General features: G+C 35.8%; 1 protein-coding gene across 1 annotated transcript in view; it reads right to left on the minus strand.

Annotated features, from left to right (window-relative positions):
* LOC150094629 (double-strand-break repair protein rad21 homolog) overlaps nucleotides 1-22,574 on the minus strand; it is a 342,589-nt gene that overhangs the window by 18,119 nt on the left and 301,896 nt on the right. Inside the window, exon 13 of the mRNA XM_090411608.1 lies at nucleotides 1,176-1,331. Coding sequence (XP_090267734.1) covers nucleotides 1,176-1,331 — 156 coding nt within the window. The remainder of the gene's footprint in view (nucleotides 1-1,175; nucleotides 1,332-22,574) is intronic.

Raw genomic sequence — 22,574 nt, forward strand, 5'->3', positions numbered from 1 at the left:
GTTTTTCATCCCGCAAAGCAGGCAAACTGGCCTAGAGAACTTAACACTACAGGCCATAGGATATACCGGAGCATAGGGCTGACCACCTTATCCTGTAAACGGATTGAGGTCCGATGACCAATGAACCCTTGACACCGCAAGGTAAAAGAGGGTATAAAGAAGATGAGATGAGATGAGAATTGATGTACCATTAGAATCTGATTATTTTTGTCTTAACCGCTAGTTTTTGTCTCTAGGGGTGAAATTCGCTAATCCGAACGAGCACGGTTTTTGTTAGTTCGGATTAGCGAGATACCACTGTATTGCAAATGATAATTTCCAAAAAAAAAGTCAAGTCAAGCAGTCAATCAGAGAAAATCATAAAATAAGTGTTAGAGATCATTAGCCACTGAAACTGAACATTTGATTAGCAAGTTCTGTAAGTCAAACTGTTACAGAAGTAGCTTACAATAAAATGTGCAAAAATTAGGTGCTATGTCAGGTGACTAGCAAAATAAAACAGACAAGAATGGAAGTTTGTCACCAACTGCTTCAAGGTTACCAAAGGGATGGCACTGCTTTTCTTTTCTTCACAAAATTATGACTTGGAATAAAAGTCAGGTTCATTATTATGATCTTCAAATTAAAATTAAATCTAAGAAATATTGCCTCCTTATCTCAGTAAGAGTCAAAAAGGTCAGAACTCATGAAAAGAGCATGATGACTGTCTTCTGGGACAGCAAAGGTGTCATTTGCTAGGAATGAATGGTGAAAGTGACAAAAATAAATTTGCAGAACTATGTGAAGACCTTGAGAAAGCTGAAACAGCAAATTGTGTTTTTGCTGAGAAATAGAACATCTTCTGTAACATGAAGCAACATACAAGTGCATTCACTTTAATGGCTTTCAAAGAGATCAGATTTGAAACTGAGGAACATCTCCCTATAGCTGTAGACTGGATCCATTGGAGTATTGGTTATTTCCTAAACTGAAGATACATATTAAGAGTATTCATTTTGAAAATGATGAACGCATCAAAGTAGAGGTGAAAAAATGGTTCCAAAAACAAGCTGAAAGGTTTTGTTAGGATCCGTATGTTTTATTAGGATGACTCGGAAAGATTTGTTAAGCAGTGTAGAAAATTACTGAGAAGAGATTATGATGAGAAACAGCGTATGAAAATAAATAAATCTTACCTGTTTTCGAGTGTTACTCCTTGCAACAATGCTGAAAGGAATTTTTCCACCACAAATAAGGGCATGACGTATCACATGCAACATATGAGCTGTTCTCTTTGTTAAAATCCGTTCTTCAAATTGCTCATAACTTTCATCAGCCATTTGCTCTTCAGCCTAAAATAAATCATTTGCAGATGTAAAATGACACCACATAAGAGCCATAAATACATTATTCTTGGATGATCATGAAGAAGGAACATTTTAATATTTTTACATGAATACGAACAGAGAACATGACAAAGCAGGAGTGAAAAGTTACAATTTAATTAAAATTTCACTTCTAGGGTATACACTGAGATTGCTATGATAAAAAAAGTAAATACAAACAGAAACATCAATCAACTATAACTGGAATACACTAGAAAGTAAAAGCACAAAAACAGACCAAGTATGTTTATTTTATTTACATATATATATATATATATATCAAATCCTGCACAAGAGATAGCACAGTAATGTCGTGTGTGAAGGAGACGAATGAGACAGAAGAAAGAAGTGCCTGTTGATGTGTTTCTTGAAGAACTAAAGGTTACTGTTCTTCAGGATTATCTTCAAAATCTATTTTCCAAGCAGCAGCAGCCTTGACAACTAAGACATCCCCCAGCCTCAAAGTTCATAGGTGATTGAGGAAGAGGGCTTATGTAGAAATGCAAGCCTTATATAGGAAGAATTATTAGATCTGGGCAAAGACCACTAAATTAGGCATCTCCACCTCCTTCCGAAGAACAGCACAAATATTTTGTGGAGTTTTGGAGTACTGTTTTCTCCTCTCCACCACTGCATTTACCTGATCAAGACCAGCCTTGTGCTTGGATCTGTCCCTGAATCAGCCATTTATTCTCCCATATTGCATGAAGAAATTGTATCAGCTTTACCCCCTAGTAATTCAGCTTCTGCCCCAGATGGCTTTTCAGTGTCACATTTAAGGAAAGTTCCCATTCAGATCCTTCAAGATCTTTTGAACATTTTTCTATTAACTAAAGTTATTCCACCTTATTTACAGAACTCAAAAACTATATTTATCCCAAAGAAGGATACACTGTTAGTAGATCTGCAGATTAGAGGCCTATTACAGTTTCTATCTTCTTCGACTTTATCATAAAGTGTTAGTCAAGAGACTGCAAAAGTATATTCAACATGACATTTAGCAGAATTTGTCCCTTCAGATGGCTGTGCTGAGAACATCTATATTCTTTCCGCACTCGTTTCTGATTCCCGTGATGTCTTAAGCCTTTGTTTATGGCTTCCCTGGACCTTCAGAAAGCCTTTGATAGTGTTTCTCTTCCTGCTATTTTAAGAGCACTATTTATTGCAGGCTATCCAGATTCTTTTCTTTCTATAATAATTCTCTAACTATTAATATAGGGGCCTGTGCGACTTCTATTCCCGCAGTTCAGGGTGTTTGCCAAGGCAATCATCTATACCCTCTTTTCTTGAACTGCATCATTGATGAGTTTCTTTGTTCTCTACCTAATCATATTGGTTACTCTCTTTATGCTTCTTCTTTTAATGATATACGGCTTTTGTGGATGACCTTATTCTCATGGCCTCCACTAAGGTAGGCCTGCGGGAACTCCTTGACTGGGCATAAATTACCATAAATGTGGAGAACTCTTGCTCATTAGCACTTGTCCCTTCAGGGCATGACAAGAAGCTAAAGGTCGAAAATCTTGAGTTTTTCCTGCATGATAGTGTTGGATTCTGATTATGTAGAGATTAAAGTAATTATTATTTGCTTCAGAATCCAACATGATCTTCCATCACAAAGACTAGACTTGTAAATATTATTTAATGTAAACAACTTATTTTACAATTTAATATTCATATTACTACCTTAATTTTGTCTAATATTTAATTATTTATTCAAAGATATATGTATTAATAGTGATAAGACTGTATTAAATATTATTAAGCTATTTTAATTATTACTATGTTAATATTATAAGAACTCGTATTTGATAATTTAACTGCGCATTAATTGAAATGTAAATATTCCTTATTTATTCCTATTTGTAGAAGTTTAGCGTTATGCAATACCTCAATTTTATTATATTTTGTTTGGTTGTCATGGAAACGTATGTAAGTGAACGAGCACGTTTTTGGAACAGAACGTGGGGAGAAAGCTGAAAGTTTACTAAAAAGGAATTAGTTAAAGAGATCACGAGAAGAATTTAGGCAGGAAAAACTGATATAAAAAGCAAGGAATGCTGGAAAAAGGGGATGATTAGAGATTTATAAAAGAGAGAGTGGCATTAGGTTGGAATCGGGGCATTCGGAAAACACAGTACATTAATAGCGAGTCGGCAAGTCACTCAAGCAGCTAAATAAGCTCTACTAGTCGAGAGGCGGTTAGCTAATAAGTTGTAGAATAACAATTATAGCTACGGAAGACAGCTGAGTGACTACTAAATAGACTAGCGATATTTGAGTTGAGATTTACTTTCAGGACCGACCTGTCAAGGACACACAGAATCTTGAAATAAAGCACGGAGTTACTAGAGTGGAAGAGGCTGTAAAAATTGAAGTTTACCGTTAGCTGTGCTTAGAATTATAGTGCCTAAACAATTAATCGAATGCCGGAGGAATGAACAACTGTGCATATAAAACCTAAAGTTAAGGAATTATTGTGTATTGCCTTATTTCATATGTGATCAGTAGTACTTTATGCAACAACGTTTGTTTATGTGTATTGTGACGGATGATTAATTCAGTTATTGCTTAGAAGAATTTATTTAATGAGTGCCGTTTACTGATTAAAGTGCTTACAGTTATAAAAAGTGTTTATGTATAAGTAAATGAAGAAAAAAGATTATCGGTAAGAACATTCCAACCATTAATATTCCTATGCTGAGATGTGAGTGTGTTTCATCCTAGAATTTCCTTATGTTAACAGTAACTATTGTGAAGATTAACTGAAGTATAATTTTAAAAGTGTTTGCTTGTAAGGAGCTGTTACTCTGATTTTATTGTATTTGGAACTTAAGGAACTGTGAGAAGACTGTATTAGAGATAACAAATTTACCATTGTCTGAGTTTGTATGACAGTATTATCAGAAAGGCTGAAGTGTTTATAATATCTTAATTAGTGATTTGATCTTAAGTGTAAAATTTGTGACTTTAAAATTAAATGTTTGTTTTTGTTAATCAAAAGTTGTATTTTGCCTGAATCTCTTTTACTGCACCATTCATAAAATATTCGAACCAAAGCGGGTAAATTAAGTAAGTCAAATATACTCGGCCAGTATATATTTTAAGGAGAAATAATCGAAGGTTGATTTTTCTTCAATTCTTGAACTAATTCAGATATACAGTGGCGCAGTCTTTAAATATAAATTTTCTCTATATTTGAATTAGAAATCAACTAGCTACTATTTTTTTGGTTAAGAACATCGTAGTGACTAACATGTCGGATCCAAGGTACAGATTAAGAAGTAGGATCCAACAATAGGCCATTGCATTGCCTTACTATCCTGGAGGAATGAAAATACCCTTGGTATCTTATTTACATCAAAAGGACAGTCTTTTATTTCCTTCTCTTTAGAAAATACTTTGTCATCTTTAAGAAAAGCTCTCTCAAACCCTAGAAAAGCCTTTTCCTCTTTTCAAATTATTTGTTCCCTAGGTACTATCATAAGTTGATACTTGGGCGTACCTATGTCTCAGTAGTGTCCCGTATGGATAGGGCTATTTGCTCTGCCATTCGTTCCTGGCTTAGGCTTCCTTTAGATACTCCTGTTGCTTATTTTCATGCCAAGGTGAAGGACGGCTGACTCGGTATCCCTTCCCTCTGCTGGCTTATCCCACGCTTCTGTTATAATAGAATTAAAAAATTAGAAAAATCCACTTCTCAAATTTGCAGAGACGAATTTCATTGTCCTGTTATCCAGAGAGACTTTCGGCATACTACAGGGTGGACCAAGTGTCAAGGTCAACTGATAGAGACTGCATCGGCAGAGCATAAGAAATGAGCTACACAGCTATATAGCTCTGTTGATGGTGCATCACTTTATGAATCTAATCTAGTGCCTCCCCAACATCGATGGGAATGGGAAGGTACTATACTTCTACCTGGTTACGAATTTATTGACTTAATCAGGACTAGGATCAATGCCCTGCCCATGAGGGCCTGCACATCCTGCAGCAGCAGAGGTGACAGAAGTTGTAGGGCAGGTTGTCACTACAGTGAAACTCTTTCTCATATTGCCCTTTCTCATGGTATTTAGGTGAAGCAGCATGATGCTGTGGTCTCCATAATTAATAACCGGTTGAAAACAAAACCTGAGAGACTGCGGTTGAACCACACTATAGAACTATAGTTGGTATTAGAAAGCCTAATTTAACTGAAAAGATGGATGAAAGAGTTTGGGTTACTGATGCACAGATAGTGGGTACTGGGCACAAACCTGTTGTCAAGGCCTTGACTTCTGTAGACATTACTTCAGCAGACATTAAGATCTTGTCACCTAGAGCTTTGTGAGGCACACTGGTGGCTTGGCGTCATCACCCACAAATGACTTCTGGAAAACCTCATACTGGTGTGGGATAGATCTTGATGTATTTTGGTTTTGATGTATATGGTCTACCTTTGCTCTGGTAGACCATAGCATGTAGCACTGCATTTCAGTACGAAGATTTTTTTTCAATTAAAATATAACTAGTGATGTATTACAAGGATCAGTCCTTGGTCCACTGTTATTCAATCTGTACATTAATGATATTGGGAAGAATTTGACAGGCAACATACAGCTATTTGCTGTTGATGCAAAGATAGGTAGGGTAATCAGGAATGCTGCTGATATGCAGAACTTGCAGAATGATTTGAATTGCGGGCATGAGAAAATGGATGTCAGTTTAATGTCAGTAAATGCAAAGTCATGCACTTTGGTGTGATTAGACATACAATGTCATATTATATTGGTGGGATTATTCCAGAAGAAACTGATCAGGCTATGAATCTCAAAGTGTTAGTAGATAGGAAGTTGAAGTTCAAGGGCCATGTAGGAAAGATTGCAAATACAACTTAAAAGATAATTGCAATGCTGAAATGAAACTTTCACATGAACATTTTGCCTCTTTACAAGGCCTTGATATGGCTTCACTTAGACTATTGTGCACAGATCTGGTTTCCATTGTGATTCTGATACACTGGAGAGTGTGTGAAAAATGATATTAGGATTGAGGAATATTGATTACAACATATTATCCTTTGTAGCACCCTATGGTTACATTCAGTGTGTGGTTGGTCATTTGCTGTGGGTAGCGCCTGCAGTTGATGCCCTGCTCTTCCATCTCAGTATAGTATCACTGACAGTTGACCTAGGATGACCCAATTTGTCAACAATTTGCTGAACAGATAGGCCTGCAACATGGCATCCTATCCCAATGCCTCTTTCAAACTTCATCAATTCCCTTCTCGCAGCCATTTCTCCTGGACACAGTTGCACTGACTTGAAAGCATCATATTCTTCCAATTCATACTGGCTAGAAACACAACTCATTGTATGGCACAATGTGGATGTCTGTTGACTTCTTTCGAAGCAAGTATACAGATTCTCAGTCTTTAAATGCAGAATATGCCTAGAAGAGAAGTGAAGAATTCTCAGTCTTGTTATAAAACTTGAACAACTCTGGATCTAGCAGATTTAGAACCTTTAAATTTGATGGATCACAAGATTGCAGGGCTATTTTGTAAAGTATTTTTTGATACTGGAGCGCACACTTCACTGATAACTTAGAAATTTTTCACATTTTTAAGGGAATAGTTAGAGGATGATATTCAGTGTTTGAATGATGAGATAAAATTAAGAGGTATTTTTTAACCTGGCATTACCTACTGTACAGAAAATCACAGTGGAAATATTCTGCTATGATTTTCTTATTATTGTTTCAAATGAGTTACTTGTCTCCCAAGCAATTCTAATAATTTATTTCAGGTTGTTTCAGGTGAAAAAGTTTTAGAAATTCATGGTTATTCATCTGGAGTTATTTCTTTGCATGAGATTAACTTTCTTAAGCCACCTTACAAATTTTTTGCTGAACTTTTTCAGCGTTTATTTGAGTAAAGAAGTCCAAGAGGCTTGTTTGTTGACAGAAAATACTAAGAATACTAATAAAATGTTTTGATACTCTGAGATGACCATAAGCAGAAAAAAAATTCTCTGATACATTTATTGAATGCATACTTGGATTGTCTTATATAGATGTGGTACCAGACACCTGAAAGGGCTTAAAAAGCTTACTTCAGCAATATTTGAAGGCTGGTATTATTCAGCATTCTCAGTCATTATGAAGCTCTCCATAAGTTTTACTAGAGAAACCTAAGGGAGACCTTAGATTTGTTCTTAAATTGAGAGCTGTGAACAAAGTGACTAAGACAATTTTCCACTTTGTAACAATGAAGAACTTTTGGTCATTTTACATGGTGCTAAAGTTGAAAGTTTATTTTTCACTTGGTTAGAGTATAATAAATTTAGTTTAATCCTTTATCCAAGTGTGAGCAAACAAAGTTTGTGCCTGAAAGTATACTTTCAGGTGCAAACTTTGTTTGCTCACAGATAAAGGATTAAACTAAATTTATTATGGTGCTAAAGTATTTTCAAATTTAGACCTTAATAATGGCTGCTATGAAATATATTTCAGAAAGGAAGATAGAAAGTGGAATCTGATCAAAATTAGAGTATCCCAGTTTAAGGTCTTGTGGCGCACCATCCAGTGAACTAAATGTTGCAAGACTTTGCAGGAATACATTGCGATATCTGAGAAAAAAGTTCCAAGCTTCACCACCAAGGAGTGGTGTAAGCACCAAATGAATGGAATCTGCATCCCATGCAACTCTGCAGTGGCAGGAAGGTTTGAAAATATAGACACGGGATTTTTCCTTCATTCTGGTTGTTAATACCACCCATAGTGATGGTACTAACCTTGTCTCAACATGTTTTGCTCATGAAGCTGTACTACCTAAACAATTGTGATGCTGTTGCTGCACTCCTTGAATTTCAGTGACTGAATAAATGTAGACTAGGTCCACTATCTCTATATGCTGTGCAATGAATGATTAGTTGTTTTGAAGTGAATGAATGAAACAAGCGAATGAAGTTATTACTGTCATGGAGCAGGCCATGAATAATAGTGTTTGTTCCTGTAGTGCACATGCTGTATCAAGGCACATAGATGTGCCTTGCACAACTGTCTGGAAAATTCTATGGAAGATTCTGCATTTCTAGCCATTCAAGTTAACCCTGACACAGGAGTTGCATCTGCAGGACTTGCAAAGTTGACTGGCATTCTCTTTAACATTCCTTGCTCTAGTGGAGTTGGACACTGCATGGCCATGGATGATTTTGTGTGGAGATGAGGTATTCACAGTTCTGTTCAGGAACTGTGAATACCCACACTTGCTAGGTATGAGCTATGCAAAATCCACATGCAATCCAACAAATTCCTTTGCATTTGCCCAAAGTTACAGTCTAGTGAAGGTTTACAGCTTCATTTATCATTAGACCATTCTTCTTTAAGGACATTTGCCAGTCAGGTCATGTGGCCTGCTTAGTTACTGCCAAGAGGTATTGTGATATGATAAACAATTCTGTTTTGTGCCACAGTTATAGCAGTGCCTGTGCATGGATTCAGTCATTTTCATGCAAGAATGTACCTCCACAAATTGGTGGATCTGTACAGGAGGTTCTTCAAAAAAGTTTCATGGGAGCCAGAGTGATCAGCCATGCATTTCCCACTGTATGGCTGCCTCGTTAACCTGATCTGACCACTTGTGACTTTTAGTTCTGGGAATTTATCAAAGACAGGGTTTATCGGGATCATCCTGATAACATGTCAGCACTGAAAGACAGCATAACTCAGCATGCGTGCAACATCAGTCTTGACTAGCTGCATTCTGTCATTGAACACACTGTGCAAAGGGGGAGGGGAAGGAGCATAGTGAACAGTACAACCCATGAATGAAAAATGGGAGTGAATAAAAATGTGTTATTTATGCTCATGTCGCTTTTCTCTTTTCACATATAGAAAAATTAGTACAGCTACATTCGGTACATCAGTGCCCCTTTGTAGTAAATTTTGGAACTTTTATTTTTTTTCCAGATATCGCTTTGGCATTATGCTCGATGTATTCCTGCAAAGTTTCATAGCATTTGGATCAATGGATGGCACCCCACAAGGCCTTAAACAGGGATACTACATGATAGCTTGCTCTCCGACACACGCTACATAAACAAAATCATGTGACCCAGTGGGCAATGCGATTCAACATTACCAGAAGTGATGCCACATGACAATCGAAGAACATAAATCATTCTGCAGCAAATTTGGAAATTCAATTTCAAAAAAGGAAACAAGCCAAGTAACATCCAGTAAAAATGCCACATAATCACTACAAACATCTCAACAAAAGAAAAACCTTTCTATGATGCTTTTATTTGTTCACAGCAGTTTCACCTTAATTATTTGTGATTATTATTTGACACCTCCAGGGAGTCCAAAGACTCACCGAGGGAGGGCACCTACTTTACAACTCTCTGTCTCCACCACTCAACCTCATCCACCCATCATCCATCAACCGCATCATCTACACCAATGCCATCTACTGTCCACTACCACCACCACTAGTATTTTCGCAGAGCATCACAAACATTCATGCCTATGGCAGGATTCGAACCCGCAGCCATTAGTTTTTCAAAGAATATAAATGTTATATATTAGCATTTCTTTTCCTTCTTCAAACGATGATCAATTATTCATTAACTTTGAATAAGTATACAATTTTTTGTCTATTTTTTTTGTTGTAGCAAAGAAATTACAAGTTCTCTAAGTTTATTTCCGCTACACTTGGCATTGTTTACATAATGCAAATTGAAAGTTGAAGTTGAAAAATTTATCATTATCCAGGTGAAAATAAATAAGATATATTGCATACTGTATATTCTTCTGTTACAGTGACTATTAACCTAAATACAGTCATTGATGAAGATGTCACTGGTAGTATCTCTTCACCTCCAGTAATGAAACTTAACATCCAATTTATTTCAATATGCAATGTGAAATTTCCCTTGATATGGAAATATCAGCTGTTATTTCTTCCAAATTAAACTAAATAACAAATTATTTTACCACAGTGGGTAAAAAGCTGTGCAGATACATTTCAGCTTATACAGATGTTGGTCCACTAAAACTGATAGTGGTTTCACAACTACAAAACTAATCCAAACTAATTCACAACCACAAACTAATTTAAAGTCATTTAAATTAGTTTTAAAAACATTTAAAGTCACCGAAATGAACAAATCATCATCACTTCCACATAGACAAAAAAAAAACATGAAGAAACTAATACCAGAAACTCAGCCAACAAATATCAAAAACCAGTGGTCCTTGGAGCCTAAGTCAAGCTGCGCACCACCTAAAAATATCAACCCACCACTTGGCAACGGCACACCACTGTGCATTCCCCACCCACCTCATCACACCCATCCATCATTTCCAACTCAAAAATACTCACCTTAAAAAACACACCTGCCAACAAAGAAACACTTTGTTAGCAGGTGTGAGTCACTTTGCCCCAACTCAACAACAAAACACTTGCTGTCAAAAAAAAAAAAAAAAAAAAAAAAACCTACCATTTTCCACCTCCAAAAGATATACCAACCACCTTAAAAACAACCTTCCCGTCATAATATACATAATATACTCTAAAATACACACTTCTCCTACAAAATGCCAACACACATGACCTCCTCATGCCATATTCATCATAAAAAAATTAACAGCAATTCCTAATATAACAAGATCAGAAATAAATAAAACAACAATCACAAAGAAGAGCATGCTAAAGACAATCTTACAACTAAGTTGCTTAAAGAAACTCCACTTAAGAAAAGCAAATGACCAGCCAAATAGCCCATTAAAATTTAAAAAAAAATTATCTGCATAACAGTTTCACTTCTTTCACATAATGGTTCCAAAATTTTCCACTAGGCAGGATAGAGGATGCCATAATGACTTACATCTGGTGACTTTCATTTTGGTTTAAAAGTGTTTGAGGACTCAGTCTCTTAATGAGCCTAATAGATTAATAGGAATTTAAGAGATTAAGTTATATATCAGATATCCTGGGATATGAATCCCTGTGCAAGTTAGATTTAGAGCATAGGGTTTTGGTGTTTTTTTTATTTTTAAACCACTAGTAATGCAGAGGGAGTAAACAAAAATACATCTACTCCCCCCCCCACATCACATACATATTAAATAGAGTCAGTTCTTTATTATCCTAAAAATATAATCCCATGGAGTTAATGCAGTGTCTTCTTATTTAGCATACATTGTTTCACCCTCACTGTTTCACTGAATGTGTGCTTATGTATATGTATATATATATATATTCTACCACAGGTCATTTAATTACAAGAAGCACATATCGTAACGTCTTCACCAGAGAAAAACAGTTCATTTATTACTTTATAACCCAAATGTATTAAGGTAGAGAGAGCACTTCATTAAAGCTGCTTTACAGTTTCAGATTTCTCTAATTTTATCACTTATTCCTTTTAAATAATTGATATCACTGGTGTCCTTGAGAGAGAACACAAAGTTTTCCATTTTGCTTTTCTTCAAATACTGAAACAGAATATCTACTTAATATCTCCTTTTATTTACTATTCATTTGTTGAGAGTTCCAGTCAAAGGATTCACCTTGCTAAGATTCTCTTTTTGAAATCCTCTATTAATATATTCCAACTGTCAAGTTTTCCAAAAACTTATTATTATTATTATTTTATTATTATAATAATAAGTTTTCCTCTATTCCAACTGTCAATTTTTCCAAAAACTTCCTAAAACAAAATTGTATGACACAGAGACAAAAGAAAGGGAGAGAAGGCAGAGTATGAAAGAGTGAAAGCGTGACAATAAGGATCAGATTATGGGTGATTCACTGATAAGTCCTTGAGGAGAGTGTGATGAAATTGTGTTTTCCTGGTGCTAAGATTAAGGATGTAGAGAGTTAAGGTGAAAGAGATATTTATTATGGCTGGTACAAATGATTTAGCAGGTGACAATTGTGCTATGCAAGAAGACATGAAAGAGTTGCTAGTGCATGTGAAAAAAAAAAAGAGTAAGAAAGTAAAAGTTACAAGTCTATTGCCATGGCATGATAGAGGCAAGCTGAGAGGGAGAGCTGTGATCACAAATGAGTTAGTGTGCAGGTTGTGCAAGAGGAATGGTGTGGAGTTTGTGGATGTATGGAGTGAGTTTGATGGAAGGAAGGATTTATATAAGGTTGATCACTTGCATCTGAATGGATTTGGTGTCAGGAGTCTTGAGAAAGTGTTGTTCAGTGAGAGGTCAGAAGTGTAGTGTAAAGGAAACTAGAATGTTTAGAGTATAATGCAAGTGAGTATGGGTTCAGGTAACTTAGAAGATAGTAAGTGGGAGAGTGATTACATGATGCCAAATGTAGCACCCCAGGTTGGTCAATTGGTAGAGCCTCTGCTACTAATGGTTCAGCAAAAAGTTAAGCAAGTTTGAGCCCAGTTAGTAGTAGTTGGAAGGGAATAAATCGTTCGATGCTGTTGGCACACTCTTCCTAGATGAGTCTTTGGACTCCCTGGAGGTGTCACATAATAATAATAATAAATAAAAAAAGGTGAAAGGTAGGTTGGGGGATATTGCAGTTTATATATGTTAATGATCATAATAAGGGCGAGTAGTTTTTGACATTGGTTAGTACAATCTAGCCAAAACTGCATAACTACACCAACCTGGTGTAGTTATGCAGTTTTGGCCAGATTGCATATATTAACTATAATCCAGGAAGTATAAGGCAGAATGCAGATGACAGGCATTTGCAAATTAGCATGATGATACAGGTCGAATCATTATTATTGGAATTTCAACTATGGGAGGAGGAATGGTCACTGGCAGGGAAGAAAATGGAATTTATACAACTGCTTAGAGATAATTACCTGTGGGCAACATGTAATGGAGAGGCACATGGGGTTAAAGAATACTGGATCTGATCAATGCATCAGAGAATGTAACTAACCAATCTATCTACACTAACTCCACTTGGAGAAAGTGATCATATAGTCTTGACCTAGGAGAATGCCAGACAATATGCAGAATTTTCTATATTAAGAAGGAATATATATATATATATATATGTGTGTGTGTGTGTGTGTGTGTGTGTGTGTGTGTGTGGAATTACAAAGTAGATGATTATGACAAGCTGAGGAGTCAACTTTCAGTAGTGTCATGACATAAGAATTTGGGAGGGAGGGAAGATGGTGGTGCATGGGAGGTGGTCAAGGGGTGTTTGAAGAAAGCAGTATCTAAATGTATATCTAAAGTCAGAAGGATAAATCAGTTAGGGAGTTAGCTGGATGAAAGCTTCATTAAGCAGGAATTGCACACAAAGAAAATGCTGGGGAGGGATTAAAAAGAAAAAGCTGATCAGCACATACCCATGAGCAGTATAAGGTGCAGACAAGAAGGATAACTGGTATGGTAATTAGGGCTAAAACTAATTATGAGAGAAAGCTAGCTAATGTTGCCAAAAGAAATCGATAGAGTTCTTTTGCTATGTGGCAAGTAAAAGCAGGAATGATTATGGAAGGATAACTTAAAAAGTGCTGATGGTGGGGAGATAACACAACCAAACCAAACAGTTGAATTACTGAGTGAGCATTTTGCAGAGGTATACCATCTAGTTGGTGACACTGCAATGCCAGACATTAAATGATAGGAGAGAAGAGGTGCTTAAAATATTACAGAACCTCAATATGAACACAGCCATCGGATTAGATGGTATATCGGCCTATGTATTATGAGAATGTTCAAGGGAGTGATCAGCTCCTCTAACCAAGCTGTTAAATATAAGCTTCAGTACTGGGAAGGTGCTAATTGAATGGAAAGAGGACCAAATAATCAAAAAAGGGAAAAATCCATGTTGTCCCTCTAAGGGACAACATGGTTTTGTGAAAGGTAGGTCCTTAGTAATTTGATTACATTTTATAATAAAGTGACAATGGAGTTAGATTAGGGTAAGGGCTACTCAATGATATTGCTAAAATATCACCACAGAGAACTCTATTGCATAAATTGGAGCAAATCGGAAACCAGATGATATGAATCTGGTGATTTGTATTAGAGGATGGCTAATGGACAAATATTAAAGAGTGGTTAATGGAGGAGTTGAGTCCAGAAGAAGTAAGTGATCAGGTGGTGTACCACCGGACTCGGTACTTGGTTCTCTGTAGTTTAATTTGTATATCAATGATATAGGAAATGACCTGACAGGAAATATTCAGTTTGCAGATGATGCTAAATTGGCAAGAGCAAAACACAGCATATGTTAGTAGACTGAACAGTATCAATGGTAGGATGGGGAATGTTGAACGTGCAGCTGTGGTGGAAATAGAGGAGAATAAAATAGAGATTAATAAACAAATTAAATTAAAGAAACTATTAATTTTAATAAGAAATCTGAAAGAATAATATCATTTTAATAGAGACAGAACCAAAACTACTGATGATTATACAAATTTATGCACCCACCACATCTGAAAATGATGAAGAAATTGAATAATTTTATGAAAAAATAGAGGAAACTATTCAAAATATTGGAGGAGTGAAAAACAAGGTGTTAATCATTATGGGTGATTAACTGATTTTCCCTTTCAGTCGTTTCGGACCGTAGGTGACTTTGTAGGCGACGCCTACAAAGTATTCGTGGTGAGATTTTTTTACAGGGTAGTTCACCATTGCTTCCCCCCCCCCCTCCCCAGTTTTATCTGGGCTTGGGACTGGCATATGGTTGTGACATATTCATGACTGTTCATGGGGACAGTTTGCCTGTTCTGGGGGATGAAAAACCTGAGTTTTTGGGTGACCCCCCCCACGACCACCACCTCCGTATGAGACTGGCTAACTCACCTTTAGTCAAAAGAGACCAGATAAAGGTTCCTCACGTCGCTGATGGGAATCGAACCCAGGTCTTTCCAACCAAAGGGCTTTGTCTATACTAACTGAGCTACAGAGGCTCTTTTATGAATGATTGGAATGCCAAAATAGGAAAGGAAATAATAAGTTCTGTTGTAGGTCCATATGGATATGGCATAAGAAATGATAGAGGTGATAGATGTATTGAATTTTGTTTAAAACATAAATTGATAACTGCAAACAATTTTTATGAACAAAAAGAAAAAGCAACATATACTTGGAGATCTCCTGATCATACATATACTAATTAAATATATTTTATTATGATCAATCAGAGATATAAGAAACAGGATAAAAAAATGCCAAGTACTGATTGTGGGTCAGACCACAGACTTGTGAGAATTACAATAAAGTTAAAAAAAGATAACAGATTTAGAACATTCAAGTGGAATACAGATAAACTAAATAACAATAAAGGCAAGACTTTATTTCAGAATAATATAGCACACTATATTGAAAAGAAAGAAGACCACAAAACAAGAGTAAATTAAAAAAAAAAAACATGGATGACTGAAGAGATACTAGAACTAATGGATAAAAGAAGAACCTGGAAAAATAATTCCACAAAATGAAAAATATGAAAGATCAGACAGACAAATGAAAAACAAATGTAAAGAAGAAAAATATACATGGATCAATAATAGCTGCTTAGAAGTAGAGAAATTAGATAAAGAAAATAAAATTGTAGAGTTGCATTAAAAAATAAAATTTCTAAATAACCAAAAGAAGAAAATAATAATAATAATTATTATTACGTGACAGCTCCAGAAGACTCATCAAGAGGGGTCACCTACTCCACAACCACAACTACCTTCATCATCTAAACCAGTGGTTCTTAACTTGGGGGTGCAAGAAAGCATTTCCAGGGGTGCGAGAGAAGTTACTAAATTTTGACACAGATTCGATGGATGACAGCTATTTAATAAAAGACGATCTTATTGAAATATGAGCCAATGCACATATTCAAATGGAATTTGAAAAACTGGACTTTGAACAATTCTGGTGTACACAGTTAGAACCTTATCCACAGCTGGCAAAAGCAGCATTGCAGACACTCTTACCATTTGCCACCACCTATCTGTGTGAAATGGGATTTTCATCACTTTTGCACATAAAAACAAAAGCCAGGAATTGCTTAAATGCAAATGATGACTTACACATGGCTCTTTCAAAAAAGAAGCCGCCTCGCTTGAAAAGTATTATTATGAATAAACAACAACAACATAGCCATTAAAAATTGAGATATTGTTCTGAATATATATGTAAATGTATGTGTTTATTTTTCAATAAATAAATTATCTTGCAATAGATGTAATTTCCTAAATAAAGAAATAGAAACACATTTTTCAAGGGGGTGCAAGAACTTATTTTTAGATTCAAGGGGATGCCGATCACTAAAAAGGTTAAGACCCACTGATCTAAACCAACACGATCTACTTGGAAAACCAAGAGTAAATTTAAAAAAAACATGAGCCACTGAAGAGATACTGGAACTAATTGATAAAAGAAGACCCCTGGAAATCTTTAAAATAACCAGCCAACAGTTAAAAGATACGAATAAGAATGTTATAAGTCCAAAAGATTTATAACATTCTTATTCGTATATAAGATACAAAGATGAAAAGAATGCCTAGCAGAACTGTATAATGACCACACACTTGGCAAACCTACGATCAGTGTTCATTCAAAACATCCAGGTATACTTAAAGAAGAAATAGAAAGTGCAATAAAAGAGCTATCTAATGGCAAAATGACCGGATGTGATGGAATATCAGCTAAGTTAATAAAAGAGATAATGGAAAAAAGGAAGAGATTTTTTAATAGAAAGAATACAAAATATATATGATAAAACCATATTACCAGAAGACTTTATAAAATCTATTTGCATTCCAATAACAATATTCTAATATTCCAATATATTCTGCTGCAAAAAAGAATAATGCAGTAGAATATAAAGATTTTAGAACCAAATTTTAGAATGAAGAGCACTCTTGATTCAAAAATAGTATAGAAAATTATAAAAAACAAAATGTTTTCTAGAATTAAATGCCATGAACAACAAAAAGGATTAAAGCCAGAGAAAAGTAAAATTAATGCCATTTATGAATTAAAAACTATTATTGAAAGATCCATAGAAATAAATAATAACATATATCTCTGCTCTATAGACTTTCAAAAAGCATTTGACACAGTAAGCCATGAAAAGTTAATAGAAATGTTAAAAGACATTCAAATTGGTACAAAGGACCTCAGAATAATAATAGAATTATACTGAATCAGAAGACATTAATAATGAAACAATAAATATCAAAAGAGAAGTGAGACAAGGGTGTATAATATCCCCTATACTTTTCAATAGATACAGTGAAATGATAATGAAAGAATATGAAGAAATTGAAATGAGAATAAAAAATAAATGGCATTAGAATTAACAATATTTCGTGTTCACAGCAAAATCAAACATAGTTACAAAATATGGTTGAAATAGTAATCAAAAAGAGTCAGAATTATGGCTTAGTATTAAATACAGATAAAACTAAGTAGTATATGGAATAAACAATAAAAAGCAACAAAACACAAATTTAAGAGTATCAAGAGTATCAAAACGAGTTAAGTAGACGAGATATGATAATGAATGACATGATTGCAAGAATGTGCAAAAAAAGAGGGTTGCATCTGAACATGGAAAGACATAAGCGATTGAAGAAGTTACTGTTTTCTGAACAAGTTGAAGTAATTGGGCAGGGAAACTAATATTGAAAAGGTTGAGTGTAAGAGAGAGAAACTTTAGCAGTGATTGTATATTTATTGATCCTTATTCGCAGAATAAATTGTAGAAGATAGGGGATAGAAATCGGCATGGGACTACTGAAATTAGAGACTTGTATATCAGTTCTAAAACCGATACAAGAACTAGAGGGAATCTGCAATTTTTGTATACCAATGCAAGAAGCATTTGAAATAAGAGAGAAGAATTTTTGGCATTAGTCAGTGCAATCTCACCAAAAGTTGTAGGCATTAGTGAAACTTGGCTGTCAGCAAAAGATGTGGTCACTGGAATTGAATGTGATGGGTGCGGTATTTTCAGGGAGGATAGAGAAGATAGAACAGGGGTAGGAGTACTGTTGATGATAGCTAATGTGTTGCAGCCAAAGAAAGTAGTATATCAAGATGATAGACATGAAATGAGAGTTCATTTGAGGTAGTCTGGTGTAAAATAGTGACCAACACAACCAAATATACAGTTGGATGCTGCTATAGACCAGGGGGTACAGGGGGAGATATTGAATTCATGCATCAGCAAATTAGTGCAATGAGTGCAGGTTTAGTGATTATTATGGGGAATTTTAATTATGGTGATATCAATTGGAAGGAGGAAATATCACGTAGAAAAGGAAATGGAGTTCATACATCTTCTACAAGATAATTACTTGAAACAGCACATAACTGAAGGGACACGTGGTGTGAGAGTGTTGGACCTGGTTATTGGTTCAGGGGATATATGCATAAGTAAGGTGTCCTCGTTACCTTGAATTAGTGAACGCGATCATGTGGTATTGACTTGGGACGTTGAAAATCTGTGGATTTAACCTACAGGTTAGGCAATTATAACAAGCTTCGGGGTGAGCTTGCAGCCATCCCATGACAGAACATATTGCAGGAGAAAGATGTTAGCAGTGCATGGGATAAAATCAGATTGTGTCCCCATGGTCAGGAAGACAAACAAGGTAGGTGTTATATGGATGAGCAGTAGTATCAAGCTTGATCTCCAAAAAAAGAAAATGTTATGGAAAATATACAAGGAGAAATGCAATCGGTACATCCATGAGCAACACAAGGCTCAAGCTAGGAAGGTTACCAGCATAGTAAGAAAAGCTAAATGAGATTATGAGAAGACCTTAGCCAATAAGATCAAGGGTAATCCCATAACAGTGTTCCATAGGGTGGCTCTAAAACTGCGGTAGTTAATTACAGACTGATCATCATCTCAGGATTAGTGGTAAAACTATTGGAAAAGTTGGTTACAGACAAAATTCAAGAATGGGTGGATCAGGATATGATACTCTATAGAGGCCAACATGGTTTTGTTAAAGGTAGATCCTGCTTAACAATCTATTAACTTTTCATAATAGAATGATATCTGAGTTGGACAAAGGAATGGGCTACACAGTGGTACTTCTGGATTTTGCTAAATCTTTTGACAGGATACCCTATGGAACACTGTTATGCAAATTGGAGCAGATAGGAATGGATACTAAATTGGTGATATGGATAGGAGAATGGCTCAAGAGCCGATTCCAGGATGAGGCAGGTGACCACTGGTGTGCTTCAGGGCTCTGTGTTTGGGCCATTGTTGTTTAATTTGTATATAAATGATATAGGAAATGGCTTAAAGGGAGATATTCGGTTGTTTGCTGATGATGCAAAGTTGAGTAGCGCAATAAAAAATCAAGCTGATGTTGAAAGTTTGCAGGATGATTTAAATAAGCTGGTAGAATGGGCAAAAGGTAATGGATGTCAGTTCAATGTGGAAAAGTGTAAAGTCATGCATTTTGGGATTAAAAGATTACCAGCTGTGTACTACATTGATGGAACAGTACTCCAAGAGATAGATGAGGCTGGGGACTTAGTAGTGTTGGAAGATAGAGAGATGAAGTTTAGGGGATACATTGCTAAGGTGTCCAATATTGCACATAGGATTACTTGGTTGTTGAGGAACACACTGACATCCAGAGATAAAGAGATTATTATTCCCCTTTATAAAGCGTTGATACTTCCACATTTGGATTACTGTGCTGAGGTCTGGTCACCTGGATTCCTTGGAGATGAGGAGGCTGTGGAGAGGGTTCAGAGAAGAATGACTAAGTTGGTGAGTGATGTAAAAAATGCTCCCTACATTGATAGATTGAGAGCTTGTGGATTGCAGAGGTTGGTTGATAGGCGGAAAAGGGTGGATATGATAGAAACATTTAAATTACTGAAGGGTTTTTATAGGATTGATGCAGGGGAAATGTTTAAGCTGTGTGATAGTGATAGAAGAACAAGAGATCATCCCTGGAAATTAAGGAAAAGTGTGGTTAACAAGGGTGTAAGAACTAGGTTTTTCACCTAGAGGGTGATGAATGAGTGGAATTCATTGCCTGACTTAGTTGTGAGCTCTTCGTCTGTAAATGAATTCATGAAGAGATATGACAGATATTGTTTTGCTAGTTTGGGTCTTCCACGATGAGTCTACTGACTCCATGGAGATACCCGTAATAATAATAATAATAAAATTCATTCAAAAAGATGATGGAACAACAGTTATGGAAATAAAATCAAGAATAGCTAAGGCAAAAGAAGAATTCTGGAATAATAAATTGCTAATCACTTTTGGAATAAATAAACAGACTAATATAAGAATAATAAAATTCAGTGTATGGTCCATGCTGAATTATGGATGTGACATGTGGACTACAAGGCTGGTGATTATGAAGAGCTCAGGAGACAGCTTGCAGCTGTAGCATGGAATGAGGAGTTAGCTGGAAAGGAGATCACAGCTTATGGGATATTCAAGAACTGTCTAGTAGAAGAAATGTCTAAATGTATTCCAAGGGCCAGAAGGTTAAACAAGGTAGGTGTGAAATGGATGAATGAATTGATTAAGCATGCGATACCAAGAAAAAAGGCATTATGGAGGAAACATAAGAGAAGTAGTGGTAATAATCAATTCCATGAGGATTACAAAGACCAAGCAAGGAGGCTGACTTGGTTGGTAAGGGTAGCAAAAGCGAGGCATGAGCAGCAGTTAGCTAATGAAGACAAAAAGAATCCTATGGAATTCTTTTGATATGTAGCCAGCAAAAAAAACAAACAATGATTATGGAAGGATGACATTGACTAGAGAAAATTGTATAAGAACAACTGCTGCGGAAGATATAGTGGAGATACTTAATGATCAGTTCATAAAGGTCTTTCATTCTTGTGAATGTGACATCATGGAAAGTTTGAGAGCAGCTGATGATGAGGAGGAGAGACTGACTGTAAGTGAGCAAGAGGTCTAGGGGGAATTGAGCAAACTTGATGTTAATAAGGCTGTAGGACTTGATAATATATCATCATATTTTGAAGGAATGTGCCAGGGAGTTGGCATTTGCCTTGACATATTTTTTTAATATGAGTCTTGCACTGGGTCGAGTTCCAAAGGAGTTGAAGGAGGACAAGATTGTGTCACTTCATAAGGGAGGTGATAAGAACTCAAGCATCAAATTATTAGACCTATCTGTGTGTCAGATGTTGTGGTTAAGGTGTTGGAGAAGAAATAGAACCCAGAATTAAGTTGACAACAATGGTATTATCTTTGATGGACAGCATGGATTTGCTAAAGGGAGGTCATGTTTTAGTAATCTACTTACTTATTACAATAAGGTGACTGCTTCCTTGGACAGAGAAGAGGGATACAGTAGTATACTGGATTTTGCAAAGGGTTTTGATAGACTACCACACAATAAGTTGATAGTCAAACCAGAGCTGATGGTGTTGGATATTAGATTAGTGCATTTAATTGAAGACTGGCTATCTGATAGATATCAGCAAGTTGTGTATCAGGGAGCAATTTCCAAGAAGAGTAAAGTCACTAAGCGGTGTGCTTCAGGAGTCTGTTATAGGGCCATTGCTGTTTAACTTGTATGTTAATGATATTGGTGAAGATCACTGTTCCATATATTTCAGCCTGAATATTCCAGGCCATCATCAATGGCAACATTAGTTAATTACAAGGTAAAATGAGAACATGGATTGATTTGACACAGTAAGTCACATGGTGTTATATATATAAAGCAATGGAAAGGTATACCTTTGAGGAAACATTTCATTATTAGCAATTAAAAAAAACTTTAAGGATTTGTCTTTACAATAAGACTCTCCCATATCTTAGTTAGAGGCAGTCATTCCGATTTAAATTCAGATGGTGAAGCTAGAGTGCTTTCTTTAAATACTAACATCACATTAGAACCTCTTGACATTTCTCTTCTTAATTCAGTGTCTTCAGGAAACAAATCAATATCTCCTCTCAAACTTTGAACCATATCATTGATATATAAATTAAACAACAATGGTTCTAGAACAGAACCCTGTGGTACTGTACTTGTCACCTTCTTTATTGGGACACTGCATCCCATACACAACTTGCTGGCTCCTATCAGAGTCCAACATCCCTGTAACCAAGGTATGAACTAACTATCCATTCATATCCTGCTTGATTTTAATAGTAGTTGATCATGTGGTACTCTATATGCTTTAGCAAAATCCAGAAAAATCAATATATAAGCATCTTCTCTGTTCAGCACAATAATCCTATCATTATAAGAT

This window comes from Typopeltis vanoorti, chromosome 21 (assembly GCF_054136105.1).
Source record: "Typopeltis vanoorti isolate ZY-2024b chromosome 21, IOZ_Tvanoo_1.0, whole genome shotgun sequence".
NCBI classification, from domain to species: Eukaryota; Metazoa; Arthropoda; class Arachnida; order Uropygi; family Thelyphonidae; genus Typopeltis; species Typopeltis vanoorti.